The sequence below is a fragment of the Myripristis murdjan genome, chromosome 18 (assembly GCF_902150065.1).
Source record: "Myripristis murdjan chromosome 18, fMyrMur1.1, whole genome shotgun sequence".
NCBI lineage: Eukaryota > Metazoa > Chordata > Actinopteri > Holocentriformes > Holocentridae > Myripristis > Myripristis murdjan.
In genome coordinates this window covers 23,768,255-23,783,706 of record NC_043997.1, presented here as the reverse complement: position 1 = coordinate 23,783,706, position 15,452 = coordinate 23,768,255, and the positions used below count along the sequence as shown (strand labels likewise).

The 15,452-nt window shown below is 42.2% G+C and overlaps 1 protein-coding gene across 4 annotated transcripts in view; it reads right to left on the bottom strand.

Annotated features, from left to right (window-relative positions):
- Nucleotides 1–321: 321 nt before the first annotated feature.
- arrb2b (arrestin, beta 2b) overlaps nt 322–15,452 on the bottom strand; it is a 35,846-nt gene continuing 20,715 nt past the window's right edge. For 2 of the 4 annotated variants that reach the window (XM_030076920.1, XM_030076922.1), the window contains 10 exons: nt 14,216–14,412; nt 13,062–13,189; nt 12,761–12,896; nt 12,575–12,659; nt 9,480–9,552; nt 5,739–5,876; nt 5,518–5,601; nt 4,731–4,807; nt 4,573–4,627; nt 322–2,784 (listed from right to left, as the gene is read on the bottom strand). In XM_030076920.1, the coding sequence (XP_029932780.1) occupies nt 2,685–2,784; nt 4,573–4,627; nt 4,731–4,807; nt 5,518–5,601; nt 5,739–5,876; nt 9,480–9,552; nt 12,575–12,659; nt 12,761–12,896; nt 13,062–13,189; nt 14,216–14,412 (1,073 nt within the window). In that variant the 3' untranslated portion in view covers nt 322–2,684. Of the gene's footprint in view, nt 2,785–4,572; nt 4,628–4,730; nt 4,808–5,517; nt 5,602–5,738; nt 5,877–8,751; nt 8,825–9,479; nt 9,553–12,574; nt 12,660–12,760; nt 12,897–13,061; nt 13,190–14,215; nt 14,413–15,452 lie in introns of all 4 variants that reach the window. The other 2 variants (XM_030076921.1, XM_030076923.1) reach the window with 1 other exon arrangement.

Genomic DNA, 15,452 nt, shown 5'->3' with positions numbered 1-15,452 from the left:
TTTACAGCAGGGAGGTTTGTTACTGTTAGTTCACCCTGTTGTTCCACATTCCATACACATTGAAACAAGATGAAAAAATAAAGACAATATATAATGGCAACATATACGTATATATCTCTTGAATATGACAACAAAAATAAAATTTATTTTTATTCATTGTACCCCCTACCCCTTTACCTTGTTCTGTTCAAATATAGATTATTTTATGTTTGCATTATTAGAGGTTAAGGACAGATGGACAGGAAGCGGTAAAGACTTAAGCGTCCTCTGCCATTGCTCTGACCAGCCTTACTGATACCTGAAGACAACAGCTGATTTGTAACAAAAAAGAAATGCCACTTTTCTATCTTTTTTTTTTTTTTTTTTTTTTGTGTTAAAGGAAACTCCTGTCACAATGAGAGGAGTCAGAAGAATGAAAACCTGCAGTTAGACAGCAGCACTTCCACTAAACCTCACGTAGCTTCGGCTCTGGCTAAATTCACACTATTCCTGCTAGAAGCAATGACCATCTCCTATATTTGGCCCTTTTACAGTAGCGTACAAAGAAATGTTTACCATACAAATCTATATTCATTTTGTGTCGTCAACAATCATCATCAACCACATTACACCGAAAAATATGAACACTTTAAAAAAATAAGCAATTGTATATCTGGCAAAATTCAAAATATTAAGGATCAACATTGCAGATGAACTGCCTCTCAGCTGTTTTCTCTGTATTTCACTGCTTCCCCGACTCTTTGTGTCGAGGCTTTTGGACGCATTGGAAATACACTCCTCTCAAACTGCGAGCACAACTCTGAGGCCCAGATTCACCACATCACATCACCGCATCACAATGCCGTCCTATTCTCCTGTTCACGCTGAGTCGTAGCTGCTTACTGGTGCTCATCAGAGAATAAAGCCTCTTTGTGCCTGTCATGTTCATGCATATGTAAATTAGATGGAAATTTCATTATTTTGGCCACGCGTGTTAATTGTAGGCAAAGCTATGCAAATCAGCATTCTGCACAGTTCGGTCATACTTGGCGAGAAGTCCGACAAATGACTGTAGCACAGACAAAGACCAAATAAAGTTGGCATTGAGCCTCTGACTATAAGTTTGTACTATGACTGCTGCAACACTGACACTCTTGTGTTTTACATACAGCCACTAAACAAACCTGAGCTGTCCAACACCACGCCATTCTTCAAGCAGATCAGAGGACGCTCAAATTATAAAAGCGTTTAGGGTAAAGCGTGCCAAATACAAGAATGCAGACTGTCCTCACGTCATAATCTCTGTGAATCTGGACCTCGCTCTCTGGTGGCCTATGCTCAATCTTAACAGGACACACGATATAGTGTGAGTAGCATAATCATAATAATAACCTGGTAAATAATAGTATGATAAACAGTAATTGCATAAAACTTACAATCGTGTTCCCTCTATGTAACTGTGTGCAGCATATACACTGACTTTAAATGTTTAACTTACAAACATATATGGTGTCCAGACGAGGATCAGCCCCTGCAGTCTGCCAGATGTTGCAAATGTTCGTGCGTTCAGGTAGATAGGAAATACACAGTGTGAATTTTCCAGTGGATCACAGGGGCTGCATGAAAAAGATCCTTCAAAACCTGACAAGTGACTTCTCGGATAGTGGCCGCGGTCCCAAACAGGCTCAGGGTGGGTTGGTAGGAACTCTGGGTTTGACTCGTCTTGTCTAGACAAGGAAATCAGCAGCACCGCCCCAGGACCTCCACCTTCACTCACAGCTCCCTTACAGCAAAATTGATCTTTGGTAGGTTGTTGGGTTGTACAGTTCCCTGGGTGTGATATGAGTCCACATGGTGGTGAAACATCCTCTATCCAACCAGGGAACTGTACAACCTTACACTCTACCAAAGTTCAGTTTTGCTTTCAGGCAGCCTTTTCAGACTGGGTCCCCAATGACATCTACTTTCCCAACCTAAAAAAATGAGTTATTATGTCATTATCTATAATGGTTGTATGACCATTATAGATCCATTTTGAGATCAAGAACCCAGAATTTAAATGGCAAGCGTTACTACAAACTGTGTTACAATCATGAACATCTGCTAGCCCACACAGACTAAACCATACAGTAAAAATATGTGAGGAATGAAAATGCCATTTCACTCTGGGAGAAAAATTCATGTCAAGTCGTAATCTAAATTCATATGGAATATGAAATACCAACCCCTGGTCAACGTCAATTTGACCCTGCTAGCCTTGCTTGGTCTGAATGAATGGGAATTCATCAATCCTCCCAATCAAAAAACAGATCAATTTCTATCATTATATGTTGGTTCTAATGTTTTAAACTGCCTGGGATGTGCTTGATTTATCTTGCCAGACAGAGAATCACCCTCAGGATGAATTGTTGGAAATCCTTCTCTAGGACGCCTATTCTGCATTTGATGTCAGCCAAATAAAACAGCGAAAAATGAACAATCAACAAATGTCATGTTAGATGGAAGGAGAAGTAAGAAAGGAAGAAGGATGGAGGAGGAGGGTCTTTACAAAGGTCTGGCTCACTGCTCCTCCTCCTCCTCTTCTTCTTCTCTTCTGCTTCTCCTGGTCTCCTTGGTTTGTGGCCTCCTGCAGGGGGAGAGACACCGGCGTCCCACCTGCGACCTCCGGCCCCAGACAGGAGGCCCGCTAGCAAAGGGAGGAAGAGCTAGCAGAAGTGGTCATCCTCATCTTTGTCATCCTTCATTCCCTTCAGCCGCAAACGAGCAAAGTCCTCGAAGACAAAGTCGTCATCCTGAGAGAAATTACTGCAGAGAGACAGAGAGGGAGTCGTGTCAGGGAGAGCCATCTAAAAAACATCTCCATCTTGGTTTGTCACTGAGTGAACGTCACATTTTGTTTACATCACTGATAGGATAAAACACCGAGGATAGTGAGGAACTACATCCATCACTGGACAAGTTAAACTGCCTTTTTTCTTATTTTATGTAATTTATTTCATTCCTTTTTTTCTATTTAGTTGTATCTTCGAAATTTTGGAAGCAAGTCAATTTTGAGATAAAATATTGTGCTTCTATGATTGGTGTATCAAAACAACTCCACAAAAACATCTGTAAATGACCAATTATTTGGTTATTGATCGGAACAATACAAGAAAATGCACAGTGACTTCATTTACTAATAAGTTTCGTTTAAATTCACATATTTTTTATGAAATATTTAAATGTTAAAGGAAAAATGAACACTTTAAAAATAGGGACCGGTGATTTACAGTGCATTTTTTTGCTGTTCTGTTTGTTGGGGGTAAGGGGAAATATATCACTGAAGTATTGCGGTTCTGTTTTGAATTACAGTTGTCCCTCGCTATAATGCGGTTCACCTTTCTTTCTTTTTTTTTTTTTTTTACAGCATTGTGTTCTGCGTCCTGATTGGCTAAGGAACTGTAGACCTTTGAGAGTTTAAACAAGAGAGAAAAGTGAGAAAATGTTAATGTCTGTCTGAGAAAAGTGTATAAAGTGTGTAGTGAGGGGTTTTACAGCCTTAAAACATCTAGAATAATTTAAAAAAAAAAGCTGACTACTTCGCGGATTTCGCCTATTGCGGGTTATTTTTAGAACGTAATTCCCGCGATAAACGAGGGACCACTGTAATTATTTTTTTATTGATTTTTTTAAATTCCTGAATTGATATAATTAAAAAAAAAAATCACAATTGTAATACTTGTAGAATCTCAATACTTGAGCGATTAAATACTAAAATATTTGATGATCATTGTTTTTGGAAACATGACTCATGATATCCAGTCTAGAAGTGTATGACTCAACTTTGAACCATAATCTTGTGTTAAAAAGCAAACCAAAAAAAAATCACAATAAATTGTAAAATCAAATCGCAATACTTGAAGCATTGCAATACTTAAGAATCACAATACAAATTGATTCAGCCAAGTATTGTGATAGTATCAAATTGAGAGATAAGAATATTATCCTAGCCCTGCGGTTTAGGGCGTAATTCTGTTTTTCCAGTGATAAAGCAATGGAGCTCGATAGGAGAAAGAGGTGCGCTCTGCTTCCTCTGCGCTGGGTTCCTCCCTTTGTTTTTGCTTAACGTTACCGCAAACTGCAGAGAGCACAGTGAAGCTGCTGCTCTTTCGTTTGGAAGAGCTGACACTGAAACCTCACAGCAAGTGTTTCTCTGTGTTAAAGAGTATTAATGTGTTACAGGCTGCATGGTTTTTTGGCGGGTTTTCCTCTTTTCTCCCAAGGTAGTCATGTCCAATTCCCAGTGTGTACCAGAGTCCTAATCACTGCTGCCCCCTGCTGTTGGACTGAAGAGGATGCAGGCATGTATCTGGCACCACAGATCCATCCGGGCTGCTTTTCACTTGCTTATTTTGCATCCAAATGTGAGCGCTTCATATTTTATTTCCGTGCAAATCCAACAGTTGACAGTGATTCAAACTGTAGTCATGCACTGTACCAGAGTCAAGGAGTGAAAAAAAAGGTTTGACTTGGGACAATGTGAAACACACACACACACACACACACACACACACACACACACACACACACACACACACACACACACACACTTACTTAGTGTCAAACTCTATGAGGTTTGTGTCCACGGGAGCATCAGTCTCTGGAGCAACTGTGGAAGCAACAACAGCAAAGTCAACTTACGTAAAGCTGTTTATGTATGAGTATGTAGGCGTGTGTGTGTGTGTGTGTGTGTGTGTGTGTGTGTGTCCTACCTGACTGCGGTCGAGAGTTGGGCTGGTCTGTCGGCTTGGGATGCATCAGGACAAAAGGAAGCTCCACTGCTACATCCCTACACACAAAACAACACCGTTTTAATCTTCCAGCTTCTGTTGCCTGAAAAAACCCACTGACTACTGATCAGTGGGATTTGTAGAGTCTCTTAAAATTAAAATCTTAAATCTTAAAATTCACTCACCAGTCCATAATGTTAGCTAGTTCAGCCATAAAATGGTTCTAACTGTGCAAATTGTAGACTACTAACTATTAACACAATCAATTTTAAAGGGGAACTGAACCCCAACCTCCACTCTGTGTGAAGCCTGGCCTCTAATAGTGAAAAGTAAGACGCCTGCTCTCTGGTTGCAGGTGATGTCAGCACCTGTTGTACCTTATGGGAAATGGCATCTCCTGCTGCTTTTCACCATTAGAGGTCAGCCTTCACAGAGATTTGGGCTTGCAGTTTAGTTACACTCTGGTTATCTGAAGTCACCTAAAATTTGTGTGACCAACAAGATTCTGAACATGAACGTACCACTAAGTAAATAGAGCAAAACATTCACCAACACTAAAAACCACTAAGTGTTAATGCAGTCAGTTATAAAGAATTACACCTGGTTAATAAGATAAATATGACATAAAGAGATAAATATGATGTAAATACATTAAGTAGTTGCCTGCTTCGAACCAGTTCATGTAGAATATACATGAACAGAGGCAAAAAAAATGTTGCTATCATGACTGTGTGTGTGTGTGTGTGTGTGTGTGTGTGTGTTCACATACCCTCCACGAGACACCACCAGTTTGACTTTGACTCTGTAAGACACCAGGATTCCCAGCACCTCCTTATTGGCCACGTCTTTCACTCTGCAACAAATGGAAAGCAGACACACACACATAAAAGATACGAGTAACAGTGTGTGTGCATGCTGGTCAGTACATACAGTATATCTGTAAGTATATGTACTATGTGCCTCAGTGTGTGTGTGTGTGTGTGTGTGTACATGGTGCTGGAGGCCAGGTTGGTGTCTTCATGCTTCAGCTTGCCATCCAAGGCCAGGCCTCTCTTCTCCCTGTTGTTGCTCAGCATGGGAGTCAGAGTGTACACCTGGCAGAAAGTAGAGCTGGAAGACACCTGGTCACTGGGGTGGGTTGGGGTGAAATGTCCAAAAGGAGGGGAGGAATTGGAAAGGACAAACAGAGAGTGATGGATTAGTTTGGTCTATTTTTCTTTTGTCCTGGTCCAGCCTTAACCTCAGGACATTCTGCATGAACAGGGGGTCAACAAATGGAACCTGATACTCAATATCCAGTCAACGTTAGCGTTTGTTACATTTTTCAAAAATAATGTCATGAAAATAATTTGAATTTTGTCGAATTACCAAGATCACAGCAAATACACAAGAAGAAACGCTGCTGGTGCTGTTAACTGAGCTGCCTACATCCTTCAGTCCCAACAGAGATACAAGGGGTGGACAAAATAATGGAAACAATACATGAATATCGAGTAATAATAATGCCCCTGCCATAAATAGTGGCTTTGTGAGGCTCAGTGATGCCAAGTTGAAGCAGTAGACCGCGTTGTCACGACGTCGGTTAAACAGTTAAACAAAATCATCTGAAAAATCTTGATGGTTCTAATGGGATTATTACATGATTATTTTATGCTTCTGTACTGCATAGCATTGCTTCTATAAGCCAGACTCTAAACAACAGCTCCATCCAGCACCAGTCAGCTAAATGCTAGTTTAAGGTCGGTAAAAATATTTTTACACAATGAGCTTTTGAATTTTTTTGGAACAGTCAGTAATAATGTGGATTTGATGACCAAGCAGGTAGAGGTAAATAACAGAACAGCTAGAACTTTCTATTAAGTTCAGAAAATTGCATGTTATTTACTGTAAGGCAGCTTTTAAAACCAGGAAAAGACCACACTTGGGCCATATCATAACATTACGATATCCAAAATCCCGGACGTTATCTGGTCTTAGATGATACTGATATAATATCCATATACTGCCCATCCCTACACCACAGAGCTTCTTTTTTGTGTCTGGTCTTCTGGTATTTTGTCCACCACTCAGTATTTGTGCCATAGAAAATCAGAGTAAAATCAGATCATGTGTAAAACTCAGCAAACACACAGCATCTCATAACAGCAGAGGACAGAAGAGGAGAACTGTGATGGAATGACAGGAAAGGAAAAAACAGCTGAGAGAGAAAAGAGCTCTTCAAAGTTAACTCTAGGTCACAAATACATACTACTGAGTATTATGAACAATGCAGAGCAATGAAAATTGGTCAACTACACAACTGATAATTTGTTGAATAACAATGGTTATGCCTGGATGCTGACCTGAAGTCAGTTTTACAATTTCCGCCACAAATATTTAATGTCAAGAAAAAAAGCTGGGTATCTGATTTCTCTCTTGTGAGTTAAAAAGCTTTTCAAAACCCTCTCTAATGTCTGCTAACATTTTCTACTTTGATGTACCACAGCGACTAAAACACGGATTCAGTTGCTGGGCTGATTCATTAGACCTCATGTTGGCTTCTTAAAAAAACTGACCTAGGCCCATAGTCATCAAGCATCTCAGACAAAGAAATCGGTCCCGCCTGCTTTGCATTGCATTTCTCAGTAATGCAAATTTGCTCCAACTTAAACAGCTGGAAGTAGGAACATACATCAGCATTCAGGAAACCACCACCTCCACCAGAATTTGCATGGGAGGAAGGACGTGTTATGAAGACTGACAATGATGGGACGAGAGGAACTGCTCCCCACAGCATTTTTTTTTTTTTGCCAGTATTCATTTTAGGAAAACAAATTTTCTCAGTGGACCAGATTAACTAATAGGTGTATAGAAATGTTCATGCTTTGTGCACAGAAAAGTGCAGTTATATATCTATATATATATGTGTGTGTGTGTGTGTGTACAGGACCTTTATGATTTGTTTGTATGACTGGTCTGAGGTAGCCATGTATTTGCTGAGAAAACATTTAATATCATAAACTACATGGACTACATTCTGCAATGTAGTCCATGGCTAAATAATTAATTTATACTTGAAACCATAATTTCCATTGCTTCAGGGAAGCAAGCAGGTACTCTTACTCTGAGGTGTGCACATTTTTGGTCCTAGCCATACTTAAAGCATGATTGCCAGGAGCATATCTGAGATGCTAGATAACTATAGGCCCTGTTCTTTGAAGGACCAATTCATCTCTAAATGTGCTTTGAACAAATTACGGAAAGCATTGTGAATAAAGTGGGTGAAGAGGTGGAAAGAAGCTCAACAATTACGCCAATCACTGTATATTCTAAGTATCCACTTTTTTAGGTGAATTCTTCAAGACCTATATTCACCAAGGTGATGGCAGGCAAGATGGATCCATGGGCTCATGCTGTTAACCCGACGTCAACACATCGTGACAGATTTGTAACATCAGCCATCATTTTTCCGTTCTGGAGTGGTCCGGTTTTCGAGATCCTGTACTGGCTTCATGGTCTTTGTGAACAAGAGCGGAAGGCAGAATGGTCTTCTGCTCTTGCAGCCCATCCATATCATGTCTGGGCTCATCCTGAGATGTCCTCCAGCACATCAATATTGCTACTTGCCATTAGCTCGAGCCAGTGTTGCCATTCTCTTCTGGCTTCTCTCATCAGCAAGGCATAGGGCTGACAGGACGGTTTCTGGACATTATTACTGGTGAACTCCAAAATCCCTGCAGGCCTAATGCTTCATACCTTCATTTTAAGTGTCTTAAAGTAGCATTTGGTGGGGCAGTAACTGAATCTCTCTACCCTGTCTGCAATCTTTATTCTTGCACTTTACTTGTCACATACTGTCTCGAGAAGTCAGCTATTTTGTATAAAAGGAATGGTCCCCCTAAGAAAGTGGATACTTATTGTAGTGTGGTGATAAAGGATTGGCCGGGAGGGGAAATGTCAGGATCCAGCTTGACTGCCAGTGGCGGTTGGCCCCAATCAGGCAGTGTCACACTGGTTTACTCACCGTGAGGAGGCATGTGCTACAGGCTTGCTGTAGGTGTCACTGGAATACAGCACTACCTCAGTCACCTGGAGCACTAAGAAACCACAAACCATCAGCGGCAACATGTCTGTGTGAGTGTGTGCGCGCATGGTAAAGAGACAGTGACTCCATCAGCTGAAATCCAACAAATTCCACACACCAGATGTAAAAAAAAAAAAAAAAAAAAAAAAAAAAAAATTAAATTCTTTGGCATGTATTGTTGAGAATGATATGAAGAACGAATGAGAACAGTGGAAAGTTTAAAAAAGGGGTGAAAAAAGAGGAAAAGCAGGACAATGTTCAGACCAAAGTGGAAAGGAGTGTCTAATGTAGCCCAATTCCTTTCGCCACTCATATTCTTAGAGTGAAGTTGCACACAAACATAGAGGCACAGATCACAGCATTTTCCAATAGTTTCAACATCTGCTGTATATTCTCTGTGCACAACACACAGATTTCACAGAAGCTTTTACAGTGTGAAAATACACTGTTGATGTCACACTCCTGATTAATAGCATTAAATTGCCTATAAGTCATAGCATGATGATCTTTTGAATTATCCCTTGTGTTTTGAAAAGAGAAAAGTGGGTCTCACTGAACGGTCACAAAAATAATGAAGAAAAGATGTTTAGGTTTGTACGTCCGTTACACTTCTGGTCAGAACAAAGCGTGGCGGGTAGATGAAGGAGGATCGAGAGGGAGGTACTCACTCTGCTTCAACCTGGGCTACTGGACATTTATACTGAGCAGTGGAGAATAGACAGATATCAGCATACTGACGAACTGTAAGGAGGAGAGGAGGGGAGAGGAGAGGCAAGGGAGGGAGAGGACGGAGTGGAGAGGAGAGGCCTGGGTTATCACAACAGGAAGACACAAGATGATTCTTATGAGTGCACACACATAACAACACATGAACAGACTGAGGACAGCAACTGCACAGCTTTGCCACATCAAAGATCATGAAAAAACGAGAGCCTCGTCTCCTACAGAAACCTCGGCAGTGGAAATACACTGATTTCAGATGATGGCTCAATCCCAATGTCTGCACTTCCAGACTGACACACTTTGACCCACGTTCCCCATAAAGTGTGTGAGGGTTCAAGGCTGGCCCCCTGTGAAATTATCAAGCACAAGGGCTCTCTTGAGGACTTTTTGCCACTTTATGAACACTTTCCCTAAGTCTGCAGTCCTGCAGGCTTCGCTTGAGGGAAGTCCCCACAATCCACCACATTGTGAGGTTGGATGACCGCGGGTGGGAAATCCCGGCAAACGGATTTAGAACAATCTTAATGCAAAGCAGAAACTGTGGTATATTTCATCCAAATCTTGCTTTTGAGAAAATAGTTGGCATAAAATTCCCTATGAACAAGTCTTAAATTTTCTTGTCATTATATTTCAAACATAACTTTGGAACAGTAAATACAAAACATAATTTATTAGGTGGGTACACAATGGTATCCTGTTGGTGACACAATTATTAAATGAAAGGGGACATTTAATTAGCCACACAAAATTTCTCGAAAAATAGATAGTAGTACTTTGATTTATGATTGCCTTTGATGCAAAACCTGCAGGCTTGATGAGGCTGTATAGTTACATACAGTTATATCTGATATAGTTACACTTATCACGATGTAAAAAAAATACATGGAGGGAGGTGACAAGGTGTTTGTATGCACATATAATCAGTTAAGTGGTGGTTATTTTTTCAGAAATAGATACATATCGTCATCTTATTTGATCCCACAACATTACTATTTTGTGTAAAGGGGAGTGAACAACCAACAGATTGCATATAGGGTAGCAACAACTGGTGTTGTCAAGGTAACGTGATGTCACAGTGTGCTATCCCACGTTTCTCATATTTCTACTTCCTCAAGCCCTCACACTCATCACACACTCGGGCTCATTACGCAGATGACGTCAGTTGAAGTCTGTTCAGGGCTCAGGATGGGCATTGGGACTCGGCTGATGCAAGGCCCGCTCTATATTTATGACTGACACGTCTGATTGATTCTGTATTTAGATAGTATCAGCTTGTCAGATAGCTAACCATACTATTTAGTCAGCTTGCTATCTCTGTTTTGATCTTAAACGCTAGGTTTGGGTTTTTTTTAAAGGTCTATTTCCTGTGTTCCAGTCAATGTTGAGCAATAGAGGTTACATTTTGGCCTTGATCCAATCGGTGCACCATACCAGGCGCAGTGCAGGCTCCACAACTACAGCTCAACTCAAGCCTACAGGGCCGAAAAATTGTCAGTCATCTTTCAGGTAGCTTCTAGTCATGTTGCTAAATTCCCTCTCTGTTAGGAGATACCTCCAGATGAGCCTTGGTTAGGCCTGCCAGCTTGTTGCCAATAAAATGTGGCAGTGTAACCCAACTGTAGCGGAGAAGGAAAGTGCTTGTTAACTTTAAATGGCTAACAGACACCAGCTGAGAGGCTAGACATCTTTTCACTGCTTTGGTTCTCACTGCAGAATCTCTCTCCTCACATACCCCTTTTCCACCAGGGCTGGTTCGGAGCCGGTGCCTGACTTAGCACCAGTTTTTTGGTTTTCCACCGCCCGAGCTGGGGCCAAACTGGTGCCAAACTGGTTCCAAACTGGTGCTAGGCAAGCACCGACTCCGAGCAGGGGCTAAACAGGAGCCAGAGAAAGAACCGATGACGCGGCCCACCGCGTCATCGGTGGGCGGGGTTACAAAACAAAACAGGAACTGCGAACGCTATAAACATAAACAATAATCCCCGAGAAGCCGCGGGTTATAATGATTTTACAACGGCGTGGAACGCGGCTCAGCAAATTAGATTTAAGGATGAGAAGCACCCGTTTTATAACTAAACATCGCTGTCATTCGTTCCGATCGCGAATCCGACAGGTAGCCGGCAATAATTGTTTTTTTCGCCTCTGTATTGAAATGTTGGCTTGTAAAGACACAAGCAGTATTTGCATCGCTAATAAATCCAGATCCTGCTCCACCCGGGGCCAGAAACTGTATCGGGAAAGCAGCGTTATATGCTTGACTGAGACGCGGCTCACCAACATCATCCCGACCGGCTTCAGGACAGGACGGGCGGACAGAGACAGAGACGCTGCAGCCGCTGGATTGTATGAGTGTGCAGTTTTATGTGTGTTGAAGTGGTGAAGCTGCCGTGACAATGTAATTTCCTGCAACGGATTAATAAAGTATCATTCATTCATTCATTCATGATGGTTATTGTGATTCTGAGCGAACGTCTCGCGCACCCGTCATCACGTTTTCCGAAGACGTCATGGCGTGGCTCTGAATTGGCTCCACTTTGCTCTTGACCGGTGGAAAAGCAAACCGGTTCTTCGTTGGCACCAGTTAAGCACCGGCTCTAGCACCAGCTCCGAACTAGCACCAGGTTTTTTCTGGTGGAAAAGGGGCAACTGAGGGGGCGACTTGCCAGAAGTCAGTTTATGTGGAGGCTCGGCCTGGTGAGCAATGACGACGACGCACATAAAAAATGGCTGCCGCTCCAACCATCCTAGTATGTTTATATGAGTGGGAAAGACGGATTGTACTCCATTCTAGTTCTGTGGGTCTAACAGAGCCAGGGCTATCCTGCTACTGCTCATGCTGGCTCATTGCAGAGACTCTGCTACTCTTAAATGAAACTGAACCTTAATTAATGTCATTACTAAAACCTGTGTTTACCTGCTGTTCCATGTCAAAATGGCTGCTGTGAAATAAGATCTATACCTCCTGATTTGTACACTACCTAATGTTACGTAGCGAATGTTAGCATGGATTAATGCGAACAATAACATCCGCTGCCCTTACCAGAAATCTTCACCCGCTTGACAGTCTTGGTGGAGTTGTTGGTGACATGGACATTTACACTGATGGGCTCACCGTGGTAGTAGAGCTGGAGAGAGGACAGAGACAATAAGATAATCATGTGTGTAACCCAGAAATCAAACACACGTCATAGTGTGTGTGTGTGTGTGTGTGTGTGTGTGTGAGCACCTCCTTATCCAGGGAGGCCTCTAGGTGTAGAGACCTATCAGACATCAAGAAGCTGCGGGTCGTCTCCACCATGGGCTGTGGGCCTGGCTTCTCTGGGGCGTACTGAACCTTCCGGATCACTAGACGCACTGAGTTCCTACACACACACAAACACACACACACTTTATATTATGTAAAAAATTCTTTAAAGGCCATTTTGGGTCCAACCCTACCTTCAGTCTCTTAGAAAAAAAAAATCTCTAGATAGGACTATACGTAAATCAGTTTTGATGTTATTCTGAGATGTTTGAGTGTAATGTACCTTTTGTGGATCTTCTCCTCCACAGTCTTGGCACAGAAGGCTCTAACCTCAAAGTCCACCCCGCAGGCCTTCCCAGTGTCCTCTGGGCCCGGCTGCAGGGTCACTGAACAAGGCAGGTTCTGCGGGATCTGACACACACACACACACACACACACACGCACAGCACAAAACAGGAATAGGGTTCTGTAGTCTCATAGCAAATGGAGGTCAAACTTTCAGGACAAGCAGTGGTAGATGGTGGCAGGAGTGAAAAGCAGAGAGAAAAATGACTTAAAATAAGTTTGTCCTTTACCATAAAGACAAAAATGCCTTGGGAAGGGAGGTGGGACAGGGAGCTCTGGGGTTGAAGGGAAATGTAGTCTTCATTTTGAGAAAACTAACCTAACTATGGACTCATTTACTTAGGCTGATGATTCAAAACACTACATGTGGCACCTTCAGTGGAGTATTTATAAATCAATGACCTTCTGTTCTTCATTGTTTCTACTTCTGTGTTTCACTGCAACAGACTGAGTGTGACGTGTTTTTTATGTGTAGAACCAATTCTGTTAGATGAAACCACATCTAACGCAACTGGTTTCAAAATGACATCCATTTTTGACCTTATCTGCCAACGGCCCACACACAAAGACAAAAGGAGGTGTGCCAACCGCTTGTCTCACAAAGCCGGCTCCAATAAAGAGTCTGGCTCTCTCCCACACAAACTGACTGAGGCACTGAAACATCTCAGTGCTTTCACCTCTGGTTTAATGAGAAACACAATGTGGCTTTTTGACTTCATTTGGCAAAAAGACACACGCCAAAGAGATGATTCAAATGAAGACTATAGAATTAAACATTAATGAGAACATACTTATTCATGTTTCTGCATAAAGAAGGAGTCTTGAGGAACTCCTACATCCAAACATTGTGCTTGTTGTCATTTGTGATTTCACATTGTACGTTTTGCCAGTGATTTTGAAACCACTGGGTTCCGCAAGCAAAATGTCATGGAGTGGAAGACTGATTCATTCATTATTGTCTGTAACGTCAGCGTACTGTTGGCATGACGATGGACACGTCAGCGTGAGCAGTGAAACTAAATGTTGTGCGGTGGTGTAACGGTGAAGCTGAATGGGCGGGCGTGCTGGCATGCTGGCGTGCGGCGAGCTTACGGTGAAGTTGAAGGGGTGGGCATGCTGGCCGAGCTTCTTCAGCAGCCTCTCCTGCAGGCGGCTCAGAGGTTTCCTCTCCTCTGGCAGGGGAGGAAAGGCCTGAAAGGTGCTGATGTACAGATCCTTCCGGAAGGAAAGACCCAGCACATCCAGGTCCTCACGACCATAACGAAACGCACAGGTCAGGGTCACAAACACTGATGACACGGACAGAGGTATGGGAAGGATCAGATATATAATTACACACTCCATCAGTCAGAAATACAGACAGCTGGTTAAGCCTTGGGTACTTTTAAATGCTAGAGCAGCACTTTTCAAAGTTTGAGACTGGGGGACTCCCTTTGGACAAAGTGGAGACAGATGTGCCTATTTTAGCTCAATTTCTCGACGGGATCAGGTAGCTGTTATTTGATCCTAGAGACATCCAACAACTGAGCTAATACAACCTGATATTGTTGTTTAACAGCCTCAAACTGCACACACATACATGAAAAGACTCCAAAGCTTCCTCTTAGTTATAAAGAGTCGCAACGGGCGCTTCTCAACTGTCTTTTGTCACCACCATTGTAACTTCCTCATTACAGGATAACAAAGTTTCCAAGAACTGCAAAAAATCCAAGGCACTTGAGTTGGGAATAAAGTTAAAAAGCCTTTCTGTATTTTTTTTCTTTCTTTTTTGGCACCTTTTAGTTTGTCTCACTGCTGGAAAGTAGGAAAATTAGTAAAATTCAAACAGAGAACCGCTGCCTCTCTGGACTACCTTTTTAACCAAATGTGAAACCAAATTGATAGCTAATAAACAATAAATGCTCAATGAATGATCTTTTTCTCCTTCAGTTTCTGGGCCTCCCCTGAAACTCTTTAGTGTCTTCCTGGGGACGCCGTCCTCTTGCCAGTTTGAAAACCAGTGGCACTTGAAAAGACGGCAGCATCGCTGTGATAGAGATCACACAGATGTCTCATAATGTTATTCACTCATAGTCAGTCACACTCTCACTGGCTGTTCCCAGGATCTGTTCACATTTGTCTTGCCCTGTATAAACCACCATTTGGGTCAGGTATATAATTTGATGTAATTGTAGTGGCTGCTGCACCCTTCATACACTTCTGGATTCTCTATGCCAATGTCCACTCCAGCTGGACCAAAGTCTGTAGGCTTGCACTGACTCAGCCCGTCTGTGAATCAGACCTATAACTGGAGGAAAAGTCCCTTAGTCTAACCTCAGCCTTAGTAAGA